General features: G+C 39.3%; 1 protein-coding gene and 1 long non-coding RNA gene across 2 annotated transcripts; both read right to left on the reverse strand.

Moving 5' to 3' along the window:
* Window positions 1-4,616: 4,616 nt before the first annotated feature.
* pofut1 (protein O-fucosyltransferase 1) lies at window positions 4,617-8,193 on the reverse strand. The gene is made up of 7 exons (XM_061272852.1): window positions 8,010-8,193; window positions 7,733-7,854; window positions 7,223-7,405; window positions 6,591-6,703; window positions 5,994-6,186; window positions 5,512-5,754; window positions 4,617-5,304 (listed from the first exon to the last, which is right to left on the reverse strand). The coding sequence occupies exons 1-7, from the start codon at window positions 8,146-8,148 to the stop codon at window positions 5,008-5,010; spliced, it is 1,290 nt and encodes a 429-aa protein (XP_061128836.1). The 5' UTR covers window positions 8,149-8,193; the 3' UTR covers window positions 4,617-5,007.
* A 2,071-nt stretch (window positions 8,194-10,264) lies between these two features.
* Window positions 10,265-12,675, reverse strand: LOC133150070 (uncharacterized). Its single transcript, XR_009713732.1, has 3 exons — window positions 12,572-12,675; window positions 10,881-10,984; window positions 10,265-10,795 (listed from the first exon to the last, which is right to left on the reverse strand). It is a non-coding gene; the product is annotated as an uncharacterized LOC133150070 (long non-coding RNA).
* Between the last annotated feature and the right edge of the window lie 1,249 nt (window positions 12,676-13,924).

Genomic DNA, 13,924 nt, shown 5'->3' on the forward strand with positions numbered 1-13,924 from the left:
TCCAGGCTGTTAGGCTGAACTCTCTCCCCCCTTCTGCGTAGCGTCCTGTGCTTTTGCGCTTTATTCTGACTGTCTGCTGTATGCACACTTATGTTATTTGTTTATTTATTATTTATTCATCACTCTTATTTATTCATTGTTTGTGCCTTCTTGTTTTTATTTTTTTGTGTTGTTTCCTTGTATGTATATTGTGTACTATGTCTTGTCACCGTGGGAACGTAATTTCGATTTCTTTGTGTGTCTTGGCATGTGAAGAAATTGAGAATAAAGCAGACTTTGACATACATACATACATACATACATACATACATACATACATACATACATACATACATACATACATACATACATACATACATACATACATACATACATACATACATACATACATACATACATACATACATACATACATGTATAGACATACATACATGTATAGACATACATACATACGTACGTACATACATACATACATACATACATACATACATACATACATGTATAGACATACGTACATACATACATACATACATACATACATACATACATACATACATACATACATACATACATACATACATGTATAGACATACGTACATATGTATAGACAGACATAGATGGGAATCTACCTAATAAAATACCAGACATGTAGCTTGCCAACCCTATGTATTCTAGTATATCTTGATTTCTTTTCTCCCGCCTCTCTTATATTTCCACAAGAGGAGGTGGGGGGTCTAATCCCCTTTTGCTTCTAATCCTGTACCACTGAGACCATTTGAAATCCATGGGGGATTTAACACCCTGTAATGCCTTTACAAGCAGTCACTTGCATAAGGATGACATTCCTGTTCCCATTTATTCTTGGTTGGATACTCAGGCTGGATTACGGAGCAAATTTCAAATTAATTATGTTGGCTTGGTGGGAACACCAAGTTTGATTTCCATCTATCCAATTTCTCCAGCGCTTATCCTCATTACCAGTATCCCAGTTCACTGTGAGTGAGAAGTACGGAACACCCAGGACTGGTTCTCAATCAATTGCATGCTCCATAAAGACAAATATTTGTATTTACATATATGCTATAGTGATTTGTTTTGCAAGTGAAAAAAAGAAGTAAACCAAACTAAAATCAATAAACTTCCTTAATTCCTACAAGTGTTGGAGTCTCTCTGCTTTGAATAGAAGTCTGCTTTCTCTCCTTGGTAACAACTTGGAGCCGCTGACGTAAGCAGCAACATCACAAAATCTTGTGACAGTAAACGGTGCTGGCGGCATTCATTAAATGTTTCCATAATGCATACAAGCGGACAGAAACTTTTCCTCTGACATTTGCTGACAGCGATTTGTGCTCTGCTGAGCTCCACTGACCTTTCAGCGGGCAAGCGTGACAATCGCCGTCTCGCTTGCTCGCTCGGACTCGTTCCGACGACCTGTTATGCAAATGAGTCAGATTGACTGATGGACTCCTAGTGTTCCTGTCACCTAACTTAAGACAGAGAGTTGGGTGGTTGAAGAAGTACAGTTCTATTTAGTCTTGTAACAGAGTCAAATACTTATCTGTGCTTTTTTGTGAATTTGCATTTCTGCTACAGTACATTGTGGAGGCCAATTTTACTCCATCACACTTCCCTTAATCATTTTAGTTACTTGTTATGAATCAGTCTTTGCCATTTGGACACAAAACACAAAGCGCACGAGTGGCTCTGTCCGTCCAGAGCGAGGCATGCAAATTACCCATGCAGAGCGCTGACAAGATGAAAGTACCTGCCGCTGACTCTGCTGCTCACACAACACCGCCTGCCAGAAGCAGAAAACGACCAAAACAACTACAATGGAGAACTTTGTTGTAGTGGTAATGAGAATCACGTGACACAACCACGGGTGTTAACAGAAATACTGAATGAAGTTTCTCTCATGGCCACTTCTCAAAAATTCTCCATGTTTTCTGAAAAAGCATATGTTAAATTAGTTTTCATTAATCCTAGTCAAAATGTTAACATTTTTTGATTATGATGGGTTGGTTTCGGCATATGGCCAGCAAGATGGCCGGGTGAACGTGTGCTGGGTAACTTTGGTCATTAGCAAACACCTACTGAACACCACTGAAATGAAATAAATCTAAGAAAAAGTCTCCCCTCAAAAAAAATCACATTTCTAAACACTCACTTTTTAAAGATACTTTCACTTCCAAAACTTAAGTACATTTGATATTTTAACGTCACTTTTGATACAGAAACTGATAGATGTTTACATTGATAAGTTATCCATCCATCCATTATCTGTACCGCTTGTTCTCACGGGGGTCGCGGGCATGCCGGAGCCTATCCCAGCAGTCATCTGGCAGTAGGCGGGGGTCATCCTGAATCGGTTGCCAGCCAATCACAGGGCACACAGAGACAAACATCCGCACTCAGGAGTGCTTAATCAGCCTGTTCTGGGAATGTGGGAGGAAACCGGAGTGCATCGGGAGAACATGCAAACTCCACACGGGGAGAGCCAGATGTGGTATTGAACACACACCCTCTGACCTGTGAGTCAGATGTGCTAACCAGTGTCCACCGTGCCGCCTACAAAATGTATCCATCTTTGCTTAATTAATCCTGAACACGTTATTTGTTTAGCATGAATAATGTTGATATCAAGAGTAACACTTTTTGCAACATTTTTCTTTATTGGCGTGTCAGGAGATTATTCAAATGTTAAACAAAAGCCTGAGCTCAATAAAGGTCTGGAAACACAAATCTTGTGTGTGTGCACATCAAAACCCACGAGCTTCTGGTTTCAGAGCGCAGGTGAGCAATCCTCCTGGCAAATTTCCCAAACTGAATCCCTCATTTGCATATGCAGATGTTAATTACCGGCAGGCCAATCAGCAGGATGCCGCGACAGCTTGAGCATCACACGCTGCTCTTCTAAGCACCCCAGATGCCCACCCTTACAAGTCGTCATTTGCACACTTAGTCCCCCGTCTGACAATAAAAGATAATCACCTCCCATTTCCTTCATGGCTCATTCCCTCCAGCTCGCCGTTGTCTGATTCTCCACGCTGAGCTCTTATCTGCAGGGGCATGGCAGGACAGGGCGGGCATGTTATGTGACACGCCACCTGCCACAAACTCACCAGAGGGGGCAAAGTCATTCCCTGTCACATCCACAGGGGTTACAGAAAGAATATAGGATATATTCTTATAGGAAAGATATATCATCCACGTGTGCTGAATGTGAAATGACTGTCAGGGACGGAAAGCAAACCTTTTTTATTAAATTGTTAAAACATGTCAAACTAAGGTATTTGTGTCACTTGACCGTGTGGCATCACACTCAGCCAATTGTTCTTTTTAATACCTGTAAAAAAGGTCCGGTGCTCATTTATACTGGTCAGGTGGGCAATTAATTACTATGAAATTATGAAATTGTGTATTTTAGAAATAAACCTAGAAAGGGAACTAAAAAGAATCAAGGAAGGACAGAAGAAATCAATTAAGAGGACATTCAGAAAAAAGCAAATTAGACAGACAGACAGACAGACAAAAAATGCTTAATTGGGGTATCACTGCTGTCTTCTACATTGTATTTTCTTTCTAGGGTCGATGCCTTTCCTTTGCCACGTAAATTCACGCAAAGCACTTGCTATGTTTTGGTCCGTGTATCCACGGCAACGCCCCGCCCACCCGCAACTTCTTGACGCTCCCTTGCTTCCATTGTCCAGGTATGCTGTCTGCCTGGGATGAAAGGGGCTCGCTGTGGGCGCACTTCTTTGAGAATTATTTAAGCCTTGAGTTTGTAGGGGATAAATATTTGATGTGGAGGTCCCCAGCGTCTCCAGACGAGCCCACAGCAAGACTTCAGACAGCGGCGGCTATAGTGTGGACAATACTAAGTAAATCAATCAATACGTAATCAAATCTAGCAATCCAAAATATAGATATGATGGTATGAAATTTTGTGCTGACTGAAATTAGGATACTGAAGGTGGTATGAAGAAATAATAGTTTAAACACATACACGCTCGCACACACGCGCACGCACCTCGCGCGCGCGCAAGCACGCGCACACACATGAACGAAACGTCTGAGTTTAGGCCGCCATCTAGTGGCCTTATATGTACTATGGTTGTTACGTTTTTATTTCTTACAGTATTTCTACATGCATCTCAATACATAAGCATAGCGTGGGAAAATTTAAAACGTTAACATTATATATTAAATAGCAATTGATTGTAAAACGTTCAGGCCAGTTGTGTGCGTGTGTGCTAAATTAACACCTTTTTGATAGTGTCGACCACAACTGAGCTTTATTATTTATATATTATTTTTTCTTAAGTCAGAATTGACTGGATCTCATTAACAGCTTGTGCAGGTATATTGAAATACTACTTTGAGCATTTCAAACATCCCAAATGTTAGAAAGGGATAAAACAAAGACTATTATTGTACAATGTGTCACTTTTTTAATAAACGACAAAACATGATCCTCAGAACCAAGTCGAATAGACAAATCCAATACTTGAATCAGATCAATGGATCTTGAAGCTCTGCCATACGCACTGTCAACTACAAGAGGCCAAAATTTACTTGTGTGCATGGTTGCTATGGCAACAACAAAGACGACAAAGTGGCATTAGCTAGTCTTTATTGTTTATTGGAAAGTCCTAACTAATCTTTGCTGCAGCATATGGCTCCTTGTCGCCTCTGCGCATCATCTTCTCTCATATGAAAGCATTCAATATGGCACATAGTGTACATGACCGCAAACGGTGCTTAACTCCTTCATCACTGTGTCTGATACAAAATTCAGTTTGAATTGTTTTGCTAATCCTAGCTCCTTCGCTCCATCTTTAGAGTTCTATATGGCATTACACTAAAACATGCTAGCCACTAAAAATAGCGGCACCATTTGCATCACCTTGTCTTTAACGTCTGTTGTGGCCGTTTGCAGAAATTTCCACTTGTTTCGTGGCTACTTGTAGTAGTGTTTTCTCTTTTTAGTTATCTCAGCCACTGTACTTAGTTCACGTCTTTACTGCAGCTGGAGGACGGAGGCGATTCGGGATTTCCGCAATATTGTTCGTCCAAGCTGTGTTGCCGTACCATCTCTGAGGTAGTTTGTGTGCCGGTGCAGACTGGTTCACCGTGCCTGGGTTGGTCCATGCCAAAAAAGGAGGAGGGGAGGTTGTGCATGTCCCTTTCTCTCTTGACAAAGGCAGTAAAGGATGAGACGCAGTTCCCAATAAAGTGGTCCGCTTGGGCTAAAATGTACAGGTCCAGTTGGGGAGAGTCAGGTTGCAGGCTCACCACTTTAACCTGCAGCGAGAAAACCACATTTTCTAACTATCCCTCGGTATCTGTTTTAAATTGTGGGAGAAAAAATGCCTTATATGCCTCGTTTCGAGAGGAATTCAGAATCTCAACCGTTGAACATTATCAGCTACTTTCTAACATTTTAAAATTGTTACAGTGGGACGGACAAGCCAGGAGCAATTTGAGTGACTTGTCAAACAGTTTCATCACCTTGCCCTTAAAGAGCTTCTCAATGTCCCCGCTGTGGGACTCCGAATCAGTGGCGATGTAGACGGAGCGAGCCGAGGTCTTTTCCACCCACAGCTTGACGGCCCTGCGGATCTCGGCCAGGTCAGGCAGGCACATGGTGGTGGTGAGGGGAAGCGCCGTCTGTCGCTTGTAGCCCACGCACTGAGGGGAGGCCATGAAATGAGGCCCGGCATCGCCGCTCTTCAGCAATTTGCAGGCGTTTTGCTTTAAGAAAGAATATAGCAGGATGGTGGAATGACAAAAGGCATGGTTGATGCATGAAAAATTCTCACATACAAAATTATCCTTAACAACCTGAAAAAAATATGCCTGGCCGTGTGTAAACAAAGGCTGACTATGAGAAGATGAACTAGATGGCACAACTCTCAGCTTATTTTTTTAAAAGGACACTGAATCGATTTTGTTTGATGCTCGTGGGAGGCTCATGTCTAACCACATCTTACCCAGTCACTGCCAATCCTCAAGTGAACACCAACATAGGGCCGAGTCAGGAGGGCAGCGATGTGCTCCTGTCCCTCTGCCGCCATCTTGTTTGACCACACTACGAAACGTTGCAGGCTAACGTGCTCCTCCACCACCGGGAACTGGGCAGGAGCTCCGGGCAGGGCCAGGACCGGGTGCTCGTTGGCTGGGAACCTGGCGGTTGTATTGGAATGTTTACAAACTCAGTCAAAAACGCACGTGGAGCTTCCTCATATATAGTTTAAGTTCAGCCTTTGAATAGAAATCTTTATCATAAATTAACAGAAAACTAAAACATATAACATGGGATTGAACATTTCACTAATTTTCATGCTCGAAGATGAGGAAAATAAAAATTTTAAATAAAAGATTATAAGATTTATATTAAAAAATAAAAATAAAAGATTGTTTTACAAGTATACACTGTGGAAGATTTGCTTATTAAAGAAGGCATAGCTCAACTTCATCCTTGTCCTTCAAACTTGCTGAATGCATGCGAGCTGCAGTCAAGTCACTCACTCACTTTTGCCCCAACCAAAAAAAAATTCTAAAGTTAAATTAAAAAAAGTCATACTCACTTCTTCATCCACTGCTGCTGGTGGTAAGCACTGAAAGAAATCCCGCTAAATAACACCGACTCGTCAAATTCCACGCCGACATAATCCCAGAACTGGCCAAATGGATTCCCATCCTGAAAAGACCAGAACCATCCAGGAAGGTCAAATATTTCTTTGACAACAGTTGTTGTCTTTATTCAACAATATTCTGACTTTTTTCTTGCACTCGGCCAATACAACATATTAAAATACTAAAATCGAACAACTAGTTTAAAACTACCGAAATAAAAACCGACTACGTACAATGAAAAATACCAAACTGGTAGCTTGTTGCCACTAGAGGGAAGCGTTTGATACCATTTCACAAAATGCCATATTTACGCCAAAATCTATAGTTCTTCTGAGTGGGGAACAAGACTCTTCACTTAGGATTCAATTGATGTTCATCACAACTCAAGATAACCTCATGAGGAAAAAAAAAACTTGAGTTGGACGCAAATGTGTGGTGTATTTTTTTGTCATCTCAATTGCACATGATCGTCATGTGTTAACGCTCACATAGAAAAACTCTTTTAAGACTTGGGGTGATTTATCTAAGTGTGTACCATCCTACTCTTTATCCTTCCTCCCACACACTCACACATCCACTGTACCTTCATGGGACAAGATCGTTTATCTGCACTCCGCTGAGCCGCTGCCTCAAAGCAGTAGGCTTTCCTCTGTCCTCTGGGCCAGTGTTTCTCAGCCAGTTCCTTCATGAAGACCTCCAAAGCCACCACGCGATGATAGGCCGACAGGGCCTCAAGTTTGAAGAACTCACTATAGGGAACATGGACCTGAATGAATAGTCGAGAAAAATTCCAGATCGTAAACCTCATAAAATTATGCACAGGGAGGATTTAACAACTTTATACTAGGATGACCCAAGTAGATGGCCCGGAGCCCAAGTAAGTAAAATTGACATGGCCTTTTAAAAGATATGCTCGAGGACATTCTTCAACTGTTCTTGAATGTCAATGCACCGCAAAGGTTATTAAACAAAGCAAGTAAAAATCCCAATTGCGGGCGATAGACAATGATTCCAGGGGGAACAAGTCCATTTCTTGTTTTTTCATGTTGCCTTTTGAGTGGAATGGCCATAGGGCAATGAGAGACAAACTTACATTGGTGGCAGGCGGTCTGTGGTGGCGATAAACGATCCACGGGGGGACTGCCAGGGTTCGGTTTAACATCTTGGCAAAAGCCAGAGAACCCAGGAAGTGGTCTGCCTGGTTCCCAAAGCGACCTGAACACAGGGACACCTTTCAATGTTTGTGGCGTGTTTTGGTTTTCTCTTCGCTGAACGTGATCTTATGCACGGTGGAGCTACAATGAACGATTTAGTGCAACGAATATGGTTTCTGGTTATAATAAATGCCTTGGGAAAAAAGTGTTAATTACCCATGCACGGACAGTACAACACATATCCATTATCGTCCCACTTCAGTTCTTTGGCGGTGGTCCGACAAGTTTGTTGCAAGACTGAACAAAGAAAACAAGTCAGCGTGAAGGCGTGAGACGGTAGACCCCACACCGCCATCGTAATTCATAACATATCCCAGAATGCAGTGCGCACACGTTTCCTTCTTCGTTTATTGGCGTGAAGACTATTAAAGCATGTGCTTCCACCTACAGGACAGAAAGCATACTGCTGGTTCTGTTGTAAATTCAATTCACAATAAAACCCTGGCAAACATGTTTTGCATATTTTAACTTTTTGCGATGTATTCAGGTTTATGCAACCTTTATTATCATATTACCAATTATTTATTAAAACTTTGATTTAAATATCAATTATTTGAGTTATTTATTCTGAATTTTAATCAAATAATACAATACAATTTCTATATTACATGTATATGAATGAATTATATTTCAGAAAACAGTTATTATCATTTGACTTGAAAGCATTTGAATGCAATCCGTGACAATCCAGTGTTGAAACTATTTCCACTCTCTCTTTGCATTCAGTAAATCTCGTTTTGACGCTCGGCAGCTGGCTGTTGTTTCCTTTCTTTCTTGCAACGCAGTTTTTCATTGTTTGAGATGACAGCAGTGATGACAATGCAGCGAGACATAACTCTCAGCCTTCTATGAATGGAGTTTGGAGGGCAGTTTTCTTCAGGTGACCCAATGACAATAAAACATATGCAAACAATTCATTCTTCTGAATTATAGTCTATAGTACTTAAATTGCATTTATTAACATACACATTTCATTGTTCAGTACTTTTCTGCTATAACGTTTTTTCCCTAATACACTTTATTCTGTTAAAAGGTGCCCATTTGGCTGGATGAGCAGCATGCACAAAGTTATTTCCACATTTGCTGTTCTTTGGTGGGCTGATGATTGGACGAAACAATTTACAAATTTGCAGGAGCCTGTCCTTTCTAGCTCAATTCTAAATTGCTCGACTCAATTCCTGCCCATTTTTTAAAATTATATTTACCACAGTTTTGTTTTATTTAATAATAATAATAATAATAATAATAATAATAATAATAATAATAATAATAATAATAATAATAATAATAATAATAATAATAATAATAATAATAATAATACATTTTATTTATAAGGCGCCTTTCAAGGCACTGTTACAACAGAAACAACAATTGAAATTGCCTTTCACAACAGTGGGAGCCCAGGCGCAAAACAAATGTTGAAATTAATGAGTTACAGGCTAGCTAGACGGATATAGACGCTAACATGGCACTATGCAATGTCTTTTTTTAGTGGTCTAAAAAGAAAGCTATTTTTAGCTTCAATGGTGATCTGGTCTTGTCGTCTATCGTCCAGCAGGCGGCGTTTCAGTGACTCAGCTGGACTAAAACCTGCAGTGCACATGTTCCACCCATCCTTATCAACATGCTGCAGAGCCTCCGATGAAACCTGATGGTCCACCTCATCATAGAACAGACCATGCTGGGCTAAGATAGATCTCAGCTGATCAGCATCCACTTGGTACATCGGCAGCCATTAGATTAGACCACAGTATGCATTTACCTTTTGCATAAGGCTGGTCTGGGGAAGGGTCAGTTCTACTGTTTAAAGTGTGAGTGGGTTTGGTCGAACTTAAAGGAACTTAAATTCAAACAAGATATGAACCCTGGGCTTCTCAAATGCGACAGAAATATGCTAACCACTATTTTACCTTACTGCACAAAGAAATCACAATTGAATTGTTAAAAAACACAAATAAAACATTCCTATCGTACATTTTGTACTGAAGCATTATATATACTGAACACCATGAGTCATGTTTTATTTTTGTTGAGGTTATTTCTATTTATCCACCATTTAACTGCTTATCCACATTCGGGTCATGGGTAAGCTGGGGCCTTTGCCAGCTGACACACTGGGCTAGATGCCATCCAATCACAGTAAACTAACTTTTAACCAATGAATTGAAATTATGGACTGTAGCCCTCAGTTGTCCTTGGGTCTTAGATCTTCATTTTACCGAGATATTTTGATAAATGTATGCTAATCCTGTCAATTGGTTCATTTTAAGGCTTCTATGCAGCATTGCAACAGTGTGAATGAATGAGTGTCTGCATAGCCTGTGGTTGACTTATGACCTATTGGTGTGTAGTTGACCTTTTGCCTGAAGTCATCTGGGAAAGGCTCTTGCGACACTGAACAAGGCAAGTGGTACACAGAATGGACGGATAAATGTGTCCAATTTTATGGGATCAGTTTAAGGATGGCCTTTTCTTTTCTCAATGTACAAAGCAAGGCCTGTGCAAGCCTTCTCTTATGTTCAACAGCTAACATTGACCAAACAAAAATTCCCACAGACACACTCCAAGATCTTGCAGAGAGACTTCCCAGAAGTGTGGAAACTGTTGACAATTCATACAGGGAACCACCACTTTTTTCTCACTTTTCCCGTCATATCGATAGAATGTATTCCAATACTTGTGCCCATTTAGTGTATGTGCAACGATAGCAGTATTCCATCCCTGATCTTGTAGCATTTTCCCAACATTTGGTGGCTGTTAATCGTACAGTCTACTCTGAAGCAAACAACCCATCTGTTTTACAAAACACAACTGGTAAAAACACACACACACATCATCATTATCGTTTCGAGGGGAGTGCGGGTTATTTCGCTGGCGTGCAAACAAACTCCAGATGTGAACTAATTGGAGTGAAGGAGTGGCTGAAGTGTGGCGACGTGCACCTGTGTTTGAAATGACACTTAAGTGAGTGCAGGAAGGAGGTGTGAGGACAAAGGTGAGTTGAAATGACACAAGAGGACGAGTTACCTTGAGCAGACGCCAATGTCAAAGCTTTTCTTACAGGAAGTCATCACGACGGATGAGGTTGTCATCCGTGAAAAGGTGAGGGAGGGAAGGAGCTTCTGTGGAAGCTGGAGTGAGGAAGAAAAGGAAGTCAGTCATTACATTGCAGTTCAATCTGTAGCCAAGGGTTGTTAAACAAGGAGAAGATACCCAAGCAAAAGGAGAACAGGGGGGGGAAAAACTTCTCGCCACGAGGCAATATTTTTATCATGACTAACGTGTTTATCCAGAAACGCAATGACTGAAAAAATAAATAAAATCAAAATGCTTGGTAAAAATCACTAGAATGACATTCATGTTTTAGGCTTTCAAAGCAGCGGGTGTTGACAAGGAAAAAAAAAACCAACTAGCACAAGAACTCAATATAGCTCAAGAGGTGCCCCACTTCTTGCATTCTCCTGCACTCTGACATCTCTCCTTGCATGCTGACGTGTCTGTAATCTAATTTTCCATGTGGTGTGCAACACACACAAAATATATACTGCAGTTGTACCTTGAGGGCTCGCTTTCAGTAGGGTACATCAGTAGGGTCAAACCACGCTGCCAACAAGCTGGCATTTTTCTTGTCAAGAATTGTTTGTTACCTCCAACATGGAAGGATATATTAAATAATATTCAGAAACCTATTTAAAAGTATTTAAAACAGCGGTTAATGATTTGGAGCCATTCTAAAGTGTTTCTGACAGCACTTTTTTCCCAACAAATTTCTTCATGTCTCGGTAGATCATTAATGAACAAATAGTAACAATTAAAGTCAGACATTTGCAAGAGGTGTATATTGTTTATCATGTAAGAACAATTTTGTCCTGGAGGACTGCTCGGCCAAATGAAAAAGAATGTGCATGTGCAACTTGACTAGAGGCAGAAATCAGTGCCAAGAGTTGACTATAAAATGTTGTTCATAAGCCTTTGCAAATTTTAGACGTGACTTTTTGTTATCCAAATGCATTAGTCACTGTTTTGTTTTTTTAAAAGTTGTGTGAAATTCCTTTAATATCAGAAACCTTCCTCTTCATCTGTTTGGTTTTAAAATAGGTTAATACATTTAATGTCTTTTCATCTGTTTTTAATCATTTCTTAGAAAACAAACAAACAAAACCCTTATTGCAAAAAGGTATTTTAGAATAAACATCAAATGATGTCATTATATTGAGTTCCTAAAATGAGCAAGACGGTTTTACTTGCCATTTGAACTTTTATCCCCTACTCTTTATATTTCAGTGCACAGACTCTGTCAATATTCATTTGTAGGGGAAAAGTGTCACAAGAATTTCAAATGATAAAAATCTGTCACTTTTAATTGAGCGTTTAATAATTAAAACACAATCTCACATCTGTCACTTTTAATTGAGTGTATAATAATTAAAACACAATCTAACACACTCCAGTGTTAAACTTTAAATTGTACTTAGATTTTAAGTAAGTAAAAATAGTTTGTTTAAAACGACATTTTATTGCAAAATTGTTATGAAAACAATCAAACTAACTTCCTCCGAATTTCGTCGTTGCTTGTTGTAGTAACTGAAGACGCCTTTTCATTTGATTTACTCCTTGAAACGAAAACTTTACACTACTATTCTGATTAAAACCTGCAACAACAAAATCAGCAACCCCTCTATAAGCTGAAATACAGAAATTATTTATTAAAACACTACCTGTACATTTTAGTTCCCAAAAAGTGACTGCGGTCACTATTTTCACCCGATTACTAGAAAAAGCAGAAGTGAGAGCCAACATCAGGTACGACTGTTGCGTTTTGGGGGCGTGTCCACTAGAGAAATAGGCCTACGGTGCCTTCAATAACAATCGGAGATGTGAAATTTTATTATGACTTTTGGAAGAAAAAAACAACCCAGTATAATCAGCGAAACATCAAACGAATATATTGATTATTCAGACTCTGACTAGAAGGAATATGAAAGTGTCTAACTCCACCAAATATTTAGGTTTAGGGTTATAATATATACATGAGAAAGTATTGCAAATCAAATGAGATTCTAAACGCAGTATAGACTAGGTTATTCGTGTCTAACGTGTTGAAAAATACAAATGGCCATATAAATCACAGGTGGGTGCAATTGTTCACGAAAATGCTTGGATGTTTATAATAAAGGGAATATATTTGCGTATAACTTGAGGAACCTGAAGGCATCAGGGTCGATTCCCCCCTACCGCCGCGCTCCCTGGCTGCACAAACATGTTCCCCCCGCGGGCTCCATGAGCCTGTGGTGGGCTTTGGGGGGGGAGGAGGGGGTGACGAGGAAACGAGTTGATGTGCCCTGGAAGTAATTCTTTCACCCCCGCTACAACACAAGTCGCACGACCCATGCACATACACGCACTGAGGAACGAATTACAGGCAAAGTGTGAAAAAGTAGGTTTACTAATTATACTACATTTATTATTCATTATATATATATATATATATATATATATATATATATATGTATGTCCGAAATTATTTATGATATAATAAATAAATATTATACATGAAAAAATAATTGGTTATTATATAATAATAATAATAATAATAATAATAATAATAATAATAATAATAATAATAATAATAATAATAATAATAATTATTATTATTATTATTATTATTATTATTATTATTATTATTATTATTATTATGTCAGAAAGCTTATGTGAATGTTTTCATTCAATAATTTCAGATGTCAGCGTAATCCACTCAAATGGCAGCAATTTTATTGAATGTAATTTTGCTGCACTCTGACTTTAAGCCTATTTGGGTATTTTATTAGTCATATAATTTAAGATAGAATGTAAAGTCAATGTGTAGGTATGTGATTGCATGTTTTTTGTTGTTTTTTAAAGTTGAATTTCAGCCTGTTACACCAGTTGCTAATTGCACATTTGAATTTATTTTAAATGATGACGTATACAATTATAAAATGGTCCTATAATGAATATGTTCCGAACTGTGAACTTCCTTATCAAACATTCATATGTAAATGTGAAATACTTCTTTTTATCTGACGCACAAG

The sequence above is a fragment of the Syngnathus typhle genome, linkage group LG2 (genome assembly GCF_033458585.1).
Source record: "Syngnathus typhle isolate RoL2023-S1 ecotype Sweden linkage group LG2, RoL_Styp_1.0, whole genome shotgun sequence".
NCBI lineage: Eukaryota > Metazoa > Chordata > Actinopteri > Syngnathiformes > Syngnathidae > Syngnathus > Syngnathus typhle.